A 10,172-nucleotide genomic window follows, 5' to 3' on the forward strand; every position below is an offset into this window, starting at 1 on the left:
TTCCATGATAAGGTTAGGTTTAGGAAATTACATTTAAATTTTCACTTGATTATTTGCATGTCGAGTGTGTTTAAACAGTGTTGGTCAATTTGACCCATAATGGATGTAGGCTAATACTTTTTTTTTTTTTAGCATAATAGGAGGGTTAAGAAAGTTTGAAAGTTCATTTTAGGATAACACTTATTTTTGTATTGGCCTTTTTTCTATTTCTTTTTGGACTGACTTTAAAATAGACATGACAAAAAATTAGAACTAACTTCATGACATTTTACTTTGTTTTCAAAACCCATATTTTTCTGAAAAACAAAAATATATTATTAATTATTTAGGAAAAATTCTACATTCATAAGACAAGAATAACTCAAAAGAAGCCCTCTAATATTACCTCTTATAAAGCTGATTTTTACAATATTTGAAACCCTCTCAAACATGAGGTCGCAAAACAAAAAGCTTACAAAAACAGAAACCTGAAAGCTTTTCAATTTCATGTGACTGCCTTAATATTATAAAGTATTTTCTATCTCAGAATTCTTATTTTTATTATTTATTTTATATACAGTGTTACATTTGTTGTTATTCTTTGTTCTACATATTCGGAACTGTACCACAATGCTTTATTATTTTTATTTTTCTCTCATTGTACTTTTTGTATTGTACTTGTCTATACATGTACTAATTTAAATAAAAATAAAATAAAAAAAAACAGAGAAGTACCTCCACCGGCCGAGAGGGGCAGTATACTTAAAAAAGACGGAAGACAAACCGGTAAAACATACAGATTTACCAACAGCGGCCGCTCATCACATGGTTTTAGTATTTGAAGAGAGGAGATCAGAAAATATCCTCGACTACGAGCGTTTAAGTAAGTACATGTTTCCTTTTTGTGTCACACAATATTATGTTCATTTTTGATGTATAGCTATACCGGTAGGTTGTTTTAATTAGTTTGTTCAGACACGCACGCTGATATAGTGCACAATACACAGTGTTAGCTAACACGTGCTGTTTCGCCTTTTTTACACACTGAGTTCAAGCATGTTCTACATGTTAAAATGTATCTAGCTACTGTAGGTAAGTTAGCCAAAGCTTTACATCTAGAAAGACTTAAGTTTAACTTTTGGTGTTTTCTAACAAAACAGAATGATGTATATAGGTTATTTAAATTATTTTGTTAGTCCGAACAAGCATGCTGCTAACGTTAGGTCAGTTTTAGCAAGTGTTAGCTAACATGTGCTGTGTTGCTACTGTTCTTCTAGCATTTAAGGTCATTTATGAGTTATTTCTCTGAACTGCTGTACTTATTATGTTTGAGGACAATGCAGTTTACTTGAATCACTACACTGAATGAATACATTTTACTGTTCCACATTTGGCTGACCAGTTTTTCCCCCCACAGCATAGCTACTGTATATTCTGTATTTAACGTTAACAATGCGGTTTTGTTCACATTTTCTTGCAGATACCTTGACCAGAGCACAATCGGTTATCTTCATCCAAGAGACCTATTGTTGGACAATCGTTTCGGCTTTCAAGGTAAATAAATTGTTAGTCACAATGTCTAGTTACTGGGCTATAAGGAGAAGAATATTGAAAGGAGTTGAGATGGACAAACAGGAAATTGCAGATGTTGGAAACTTTAACAGTATGGAAAATTGTGCCTGTAGTTGTTGTTATATATATATATATATATATATATATATATATATATATATATATATATATATATATATATATATATATATATATATATATAATTAAAATAAAATATTTTTTATGTAGATTTCCAGAATGAGAACCAAGCCCTGAGGGAAAGCAATGCACGAGCAGGTGAGAACATGCACTCTTTCTTAAATTTTACTTTTTTGACTGTGATGTAGGTCCAAAATTACCAAATGCCTTTCATTTTGTAGCTTCGGATGACAGCGGCTCACTTCATGAGCAGGTGAAGCAAGTTGGGACAATGTTGACGACGTTTGCTCGTACTGGGCAATCAGGTACAACTTGCAAACAACACCTGTGGTTGTTGGTTTAATTCCCACTGGGGCCACCTGTACATGTAGTAGACCTAGTTGTAAATGTCATAGTTTAGTAGTTGAGGGACCAGGACTGACTGCTTTATTCTTTTATTCTGTGAACCCCTGTAGGTGCAGATCAGACCCTAATGCTGCGACGTCTTGGAGAGTTTGGCGATGTTGTGCATAGCATGGACAACAAAATGGACACTATGCTGCAACATTTCAGTGCCAATGTGTCTTTTGGAGAGTTATCCCTGCCAGGGGGTCTGTTACTCCCCCTAGACAACCCATTTGGCGTTGCTTGACAACAGTTTGAGGCAGGATAAAGAGCTCCAGTAAGTGTGCTGATTTTGTTTATAATGCTGTAGGGTAATCTAAAAAGTAAAATTTAAGATTGTACACTGCATATTCTACAGTCTGAATCACAGCCTGTCACATTTTTATATTTATGTATGAGAAGCTTCAGAGATATGTAATTTGTAACACTTTTTTGTATTTTCAGCTTCGGTTTTTGGCAATCAAATGTGGGAGGGACCTAAAGACAACCGTGTGGCGAATGCTTTAGAGTATCTTCTCTAATCACCTTTCCATTAATACAACCTGGACGGGTGTAGGGGATAAAGCATGTTTTAGAGACATGTTCCTGAAGACCATTGTTCAAAGTAATATATATATAAATATATAAATTTGTTATATATTTAAGTAGATGTGTGTGGCCTTATGACATTCACATGGAATGACAGATCTGTATTTTCTACAGGAGCCATCCGGAAGAACCCGGCAACCCAGGATGCCACTGATGAGGCGGTCCAGGTTAGCGCTATGCGTTACCTGAAAGGAGCATCTGATCGTGAAGGTGGAAAAAGACGCCGCACAGCTGAGAGGGACCCACAGCCGACCTCTTACACCTAGGCTGACTACTGACACCTGGAACCCTTTCTTTATCCTGCAGTCAGTAACATCAAGACCCCTAAAGAAGCCAGAAGTTTCAGGCTACACTCACCCAATCCACACTGTTCACTGTGGAAATTACTTTTTTTTTATTCCCTGTGACCCTGCCTTGAAGGCAGCTCCTTGGATAGATATGGGATGGCGAGGTTGTTTGTCCTTTATATAGGCGCACAAGAAATCACTGAAGATAAGCCAATTTGCGCTGCCTCATTCTGGAGGTCGGGGAAAACCGGAGAACCCATAGTCAGGCTTGTTATAATGTTCTGTTCTACTACTGTTCTATTCTTCTCCAGAGCTTTACTCTAAATTATTACCATTTATGCTATTGTTAGAAATGGCTTGTTAAATGTGATGTTATACCTCGATTTATTTGGTATCCTGCACATTCTTTGGTACCAAATATCCTCATTATTTGATATAATATTTAATGGTAATTCTTTTCATCCCAGAGCTGACCTATTTGTTATTAACAAATATTGTAAGTGTTATAATTTGCTTGTAAGGCTGTTTTTTTTTTTTTTAAACCAAAATTTAATTGGAAACATGCAGGTTCTTTAGTAAAAATGTTTTTTGTTATTTATAGGCCTATTTAAGCTTATTTATTGTCTGTTATATTTAATTTATATTATCTTGTATCATTGATAGTTAATGTACTTTGAAATGTGGAATAAAAATGCCAAATGGGAATTTATCTGGTTTGTTCAATTATTATCCATCATAAACTGCATGTTACAAATATATGAATAATAAATAAATATATATATTATTTATTACACAATAAGCGGAGGCAGATCGTTCGAAAAAAGCGTTTGCCTCCGCCGGGCCGCCTTCTGGTATAAAGGCGGCGGAACGGCGGTTTGCCTGCGGGCCGGCGGCGGTACGAAGGCGGTAGGAAGCCGGCTGCCGCTTTTAAAAAGCGGCTGCCGCCGGCGGTGCGCCGTCAAACGTGTTTGCGATTACGCAATTCTGACGCTTCTACAGCCGCCGGATCACCGCCGGTGGTCCGCCGACTCATTGCTATCTGGGTTGTTGTCTGTGCAACGTGCTCTAGAGATGTCTGCGCTACACCCTGGATCTTCCACGAGGTGGCGCTCTCGACACACAGACCCTCGCAGAGGCAGTGCGCGTGCGCGGATTGAGGGGAGCGCAGGCGCAGTGCGCACCTCGACCCGGGCCTGCAGTAGTGGAGCGATCAGCTCGTCATGGCGCGGTTCCGTGTGTTCTCGCTCTCTGTCTCGCTGTTGTTTGTGATTCATTCCGTCGTGTCGATCTCATTCTACCTGCCGGTGCGCAGCAGAAAGTGTCTGCGGGAGGAGATCCACAAAGACGTGCTCGTTACCGGAGAATACGAGATCAGCGAGCAGCCGAACACGAAAGCCAACCTGAAGGTGACGTCACGCGACACATCTACAGGATTAACGATTTAAATATTCACACAAACAATCGTTACTTTTATAATCAACGTTTACATTACGATTGACTGGGGGGTTTTCCGTTAATCTGTGATGATTGTGTCGGTTCTGTGAGTTTAAACTCAAGGCCTTATGTTAGTGCTACACGGCGCTTCCTGGTTGGACGATGATTTCGTGATTTTATTAACTTCGTTTTTAATAACATTAAGCTGGTTAAATAAATCAAATGACGTTGGTAAATGATTATTTAGCGATATAAAGTGGGTAAAGAATAAACGCAGATGTAGTTAGTGTGTTTTCCTTCGGATCTCATTCACAAGTTATAACACGTCAGTCTTACTTCCATACTGGCATGTACAGAGAAAGCATTAAAGCTTATAATATACATGTCAGTGTAAAAAGACTTAACTAAAACCCTATTAATTCAATTGTAATTTAATTCTGATATAAGAACACATTGGCCTTTTGACCTTGCTTATAATAAATGTTGTATAGATGTTTCATATAGTTTTTTTCTGTTTGGCTTTGACTGAATGTCGATTGTTGTAACCCTGTTAGATCACAGACTCCTCTGGACACATCCTCTATGTGAAAGAAGATGCAACCAAAGGCAAGTTTGCCTTCACCACAGAGGACTACGATATGTTTGAGGTGTGCTTCGAGAGCAAGTCACCTATGGGTGAGTGTTTCGCACATCTGCAGACTTCTCCAACTGATGCGCTAGGCCCTTGGCTGACATATGTTCAGCTTAAAGTGATACTATAATGGTAGATTCATTAAAAATCTGATTGTGAATAGTGATGCACCGATCATGATTTTACATGACCGATTCTGATACCGATTTCCGATATTTTTCTTTCTTTTTTTTACACAATAAAAGAATGAAAGTATACATGGACAAGATGTTTATTTATTATTTAACAGGCTAAATTGGCTTTTGGCTAATGAAAACAAGTCCGCAATCTGAAATTAACAGGAAATTGAATTGGAAATTAAAAGGATGAAAGGTGAAATTAAAGGCAACAACTGCATATTCTGCAATCCAAACAAAGATGTTACTTAAATCAGCATTTGTTTTTAAATTCAGTGTAAAGAAAAAAAGTCTTTACCAGTGAAATTAAATAAAACCAAAGTATATAATTGTTCCAAAATGTTAAATCAAATAATGTTTAGTGCAACGAAAAAAAGACTAAGATGCTTCACCAGGTGCTTTTTAAATCAAATTAAGTCAATGTAATTTTAAGGTAAAATAAAAATGATCCTATAGGCAGAACTGATAGTATTTCATTTCAAAAGTGCATGCATGTTCTTCTTTAGGCTACAAAAAGAAGTATTTCGGCTTTGTCACAAGTTAGTCTGTTTCGTTCTCATCCGATCCAACACGTGAGAAGCTGAGCTGAACAAACGCTCACTATCTGCGCTTGTGCAGGGCGTGGAGAGGTAAGCTCGCGCAACTTCAGCTTGTGCAGGAAAGCAGCTCTTCTTCAGCGTATCTCGTCTCTTCCCTCAGCTCTCCAGTTTCCGTTTGTAACACACAAGTGACATGTTCGCGAATGATGGTAATATAGGCATATGTGCACGCGGGCGCACTTCCGGATAAATCGTCAGAAAAAAACAAAGAAAACCGTCCAGTTGCCGATCGCGCGCTAGAAGCAAAAACCGTCCGGTTCCGATTTTTGTCCGGTCAACCGGTGCATCCCTAATTGTGAATTAGCTCTGATATGATGTATGATTTCAGAATTCATGATTGTTCAATTTTTCTTTGTTTTAGGAACTGGAAGAGTTCCTGACCAACAGATCAACTTGGACATGAAGCACGGTGTTGAGGCCAAAAATTATGAAGAGGTTTGTTTTCTCATGCTTAACATGAGCTGATCGTGAATTTATGCACGTCTTGGCGTTTCATCCAGCATTTTTAATGTGATAATAGGTGGATTGAAACAGTTGTGCTGCTTAAAATTTTGGAAACTGATACATTTTTTTGTATTCTTTAATGTTCAAAGTTCAAAAGAACAGCTTTGTTTGAAATAGTTTTGTAACATTACAAATGTTTACTTTCACTTTTGATTAATTGAATGCATCCTTGCTGAATAAAATTATACATTTATTTAAAACCCCAACTTTTGAACGGTAGTGTACATTGCATTTTTAAACGATTTACCCCTACTTCTACGGCCAGATTTGTAGCTGTTGGTTTGAAATCATTCTGATTGTGCTGCTTTGTTCAGATTGCCAAGGTAGAGAAACTGAAGCCCCTGGAGGTGGAGCTCCGTCGGCTGGAGGATCTTTCTGAGTCTATTGTCAATGACTTTGCCTACATGAAGAAGAGAGAGGAGGAGATGAGAGATACTAACGGTAAGAGCCAACCCACTGAAGTTTAGTTCCCGCTCTAAGCAAGATTGGATAAAAGTAGGGCTGCCCCAGACTAAAGATTTTTATAGGAGGCTAGTAGTCGTTCATTCAAGCTATTAGTCGACTAATCGCGTGTTAATATGAATTTAATTTCTTAAATATATACTGGGGGAATGCTTAACCATAATGAGCCCTATAGGCCAAATATATAGCCTATTCCATGCTCAAGCGCACTCATAAAGCTCGCTGAAAAGCACAGGCGAAAGTAATGATCATTATTTTGAGACATTTTAATTATTTATAATAAACGAGTGTGTCGGCTGCTGACTCTCATCTCCGCTGTATAGTGGATGTACCTTCAGAGACTAATTCAATTCTCATTTATTTGTTTATGCTTTTCACAATACATATCGTTTCAAAGCAGCTTCACAGAAAATGCATGCGTCTGCATTACAATTTAAAGTGATTTGTCCACGTTATGCATTTCAGAAATGTACATATACAAAGCACACAGATTAGCTAACAATGTATTATTAATCAATAAAAAAATTAAATTAAGGCACAGAAATAAGTGAAATAGGAATACATGTAACAATGATTTGGGTATATAGAAAAAGAGCACTTAAAGAACAAATACACCTCTCATACGGATTACATAATCAGAGAGTATTTTTTTTTTTTTACTTAATTGAATTGGCTAGTTTAAAAGTAGACAGTTCAAGCTTTCTATAGATATATTTCTCATGTCTGTGAGGCAAGTAGCCTATATTTTCGGTTCATTTTAATGACGCGCTCCTGTTCCCGGAGACTGAAACGTTGGAAAGCCCATCCTACAAAAGCACTACGCTTTGGTTTTTATTGTGAGTTTGCACAAATAAAAGTACATTAAAGTTTTGAATTATGTATTACTCTTTTTTTGTATGGCCAAAAATGACGGTTTAAGTTCCCAATGTTATCAGGAAAAAATTGAATTGATCACGTCTGGGACTCCATGTCAATGGCAGTAAGTGCACAAACATTTGCGCCTAATAACATCACACATTTATCTAGGTTAGCGTTAAAGCGAGCGGCCATGTTCAGATGCTACTACTTACATGTTTCAAATGATAAGCCATGTTTGAGGTTGATGAATGATAGGCGAACTTTTGGATTTCCTGCCTGAGATGCTGTAATTACCACATCGACCCGCCGTTAACAATCTGTCCCTCACGGACTGTGTGCTTCGCCACTTCCTGTGGAGTTTTTTTTCTGCAACTAAACGACGAATCAAATTGTGTTGGACTAAGCCTCTTCTCGTTGACTATTAGAGGGCAGCCCTACGTAAAAGTGTCTTCTAAATGGACCAATATAGATGTATCTGCAGTATTTTGTGTATGAATGGTTTCTGAAATCCTGTCGTGTTTTGCAGAGTCCACCAACACACGCGTGCTGTACTTCAGCATCTTCTCTATGTGCTGTCTGATCGGTCTGGCCACGTGGCAGGTCTTCTACCTGCGCCGTTTCTTCAAGGCCAAGAAGCTCATTGAGTAAAATCTGCCTGTACAATCAGGGACCCAGAACTACTTCCTGACATCAGAACCTCCGGCCCCTGACATTTGCTTTGCCTCGGCGATCCGTTCTGGTCGCCACAGGTGACCTGAAGTTTATCGGGAGTGGACGTGCATCAGGGAAATCTCTGGGAAGCGATTGATGCTCGACGGCCAAATTGTCTTTCAGTGCGTGTACATTTTTGATACAAGCTTGCTCCGTATCATTTGGAAAAAACACCCTTTCAATTTTTTCGGCTTTCTTTTTTTTTTTGTATTTATACTAAATGACAGTAAAATCCCCTATAACTGATAAAAGATGCGCTTCTGTGAGAGAAACCTTGTGGTCATCTGTCGTTCATTGAATGTTTGTGTTAATAATTGCTGTAATTATTATTTGGAAGGATAGAATGATTGTGTCAGCCTTTAGTCACGAGGTTCTCATGAACTGATGAGTTTAGCTGTCTTTCAAACACAAGTAGAAAGACTTCTGTTTGAAAATGCAAAGCCATTTTGTCCAAATGAAGTCCCACTCACTGCAAGTGAACAGAGCGAACGCACATCAGAGCTTCAAGCTGACATATTCCATTCTGACTTTTGAGAAATGTACTAATTTTTTTTAAGCAGTTTTATTTTTGGGGGAGGGGGGCATAATCTCATTTTAGTTTGTTCATGGGAAAGCCTGAGTTCGTCTGTAATTAAAGTCTTTATTTGTCTATTGTTAGTCGTCGTTAGTTTCTCCACGGACTGAATAAATGTTCAATCCAACAGAACTGCAGTGGGCTTGAGGTTAAAGATGTGTAAATGCCATCATTGCTGCCCCATCATCAACTCTGGCGTCTTTAATGGTTTGATTTGTTACGGGATCTACCCATATTTGACAGATCAAACTAGACTTTCAGTTTTGGATTTTGCTTTTATGGAATAGTGGTTACACGCGTCCTGGGTGGAAGGTTTGGATCAGATTTATTATTATTTGCTACCAGTGGTTTAATTCTTTGCTCCAGTGTTCAAACTTTTTCAACAGCAATGGTATTCTTCTGATTAATTTTGGTGAAAGTGGATTTCAGAAATATAATTGGCTTGTCATTCAATAAAAATTGTTAGTAAAGTATTTTGAGTGTTTGTCAGTTATTAACAGGAAGAAGTTGTGATGTAAACTCCGACATGGCAGTCATCATCTGAGAGAATCTGAATTTAATCGACTAAATCTTAAAGGATTTGAAGTTTGTTAGGTATATCCAATTCCAACCAATATATTTACACATTTTGAATAAAGTAAACGAAAATAGAGGCAATAATAAAGCAATTTAACTATTAAAGTTCAGCATATATAATAATTACAGAGACAGGCTTTATTTAGCCACATAACAGAATTAAAATAATATTCCTACTGGTGAATACATTTTTGTGAGAAGACCATAATGAGAAGATTAATATTAGGAGCAATAAAATTAAAGAAACCTACTTTGTTTTAATTTGTTGCTTTTGATTCCAAAGTGTGTTAAATGTTAGTGTTTTCTTGATCATATTAGAATGATTTCTGAAGGATCATGTGACACTGGAGTAATGATGCTGAAAATTCAGCTTTGTGTCACAGGAATAAATTATATTTTAAAATATATTTATTTAAAATTGTAATGAAATATCATTCAAAATGTTTCTGTATTTTTGTGCACGCATGCTCATACTGTGAGCATAAGAGACTTTTTAATTTATTTTTAAAAATCTCACCAAACCCAAACTTTTGAACAGAAATATATAATAAAAATCATGAACCACCATGATTTATACTGCCACCACATAACAGTATATACTGTATATTAAAATGGCATATAACATACAGTGCATTATGCACAATATTTTTCACAGTATTCAATCCCATTACAAAAATACATATTTATTTAAAGAGTGTT

The 10,172-nt window shown here is 37.1% G+C and overlaps 1 protein-coding gene and 1 long non-coding RNA gene across 2 annotated transcripts; both read left to right on the forward strand.

The window, feature by feature from the left end:
* The first annotated feature begins 659 nt into the window (after positions 1 to 659).
* On the forward strand, positions 660 to 3,656 carry LOC307134657. The gene is made up of 7 exons (XR_013817591.1): positions 660 to 862; positions 1,460 to 1,533; positions 1,780 to 1,827; positions 1,911 to 1,994; positions 2,145 to 2,350; positions 2,518 to 2,677; positions 2,776 to 3,656. It is a non-coding gene; the product is annotated as an uncharacterized lncRNA (long non-coding RNA).
* Positions 3,657 to 4,080: 424 nt separating this feature from the next.
* On the forward strand, positions 4,081 to 9,373 carry tmed10 (transmembrane p24 trafficking protein 10). The gene is made up of 5 exons (XM_079832112.1): positions 4,081 to 4,354; positions 4,937 to 5,057; positions 6,150 to 6,223; positions 6,607 to 6,733; positions 8,139 to 9,373. The coding sequence occupies exons 1-5, from the start codon at positions 4,169 to 4,171 to the stop codon at positions 8,258 to 8,260; spliced, it is 630 nt and encodes a 209-aa protein (XP_079688238.1). The 5' UTR covers positions 4,081 to 4,168; the 3' UTR covers positions 8,261 to 9,373.
* Positions 9,374 to 10,172: the final 799 nt, after the last annotated feature.

Source organism: Gobio gobio (genome assembly GCF_949357685.1).
Source record: "Gobio gobio genome assembly, chromosome: 12".
NCBI lineage: Eukaryota > Metazoa > Chordata > Actinopteri > Cypriniformes > Gobionidae > Gobio > Gobio gobio.

What these genes read in the sequence shown, in the direction of transcription:
- tmed10 (XM_079832112.1), top strand. Translation starts at nt 4,169, where the DNA reads ATGGCGCGGTTCCGTGTGTTCTCGCTCTCTGTCTCGCTGTTGTTTGTG. An exon ending in AGGCCAAAAATTATGAAGAG is followed by an intron (nt 6,224 to 6,606) that starts GTTTGTTTTCTC and finishes TGCTTTGTTCAG; the next exon opens with ATTGCCAAGGTAGAGAAACT. An exon ending in GGAGATGAGAGATACTAACG is followed by an intron (nt 6,734 to 8,138) that starts GTAAGAGCCAAC and finishes CGTGTTTTGCAG; the next exon opens with AGTCCACCAACACACGCGTG.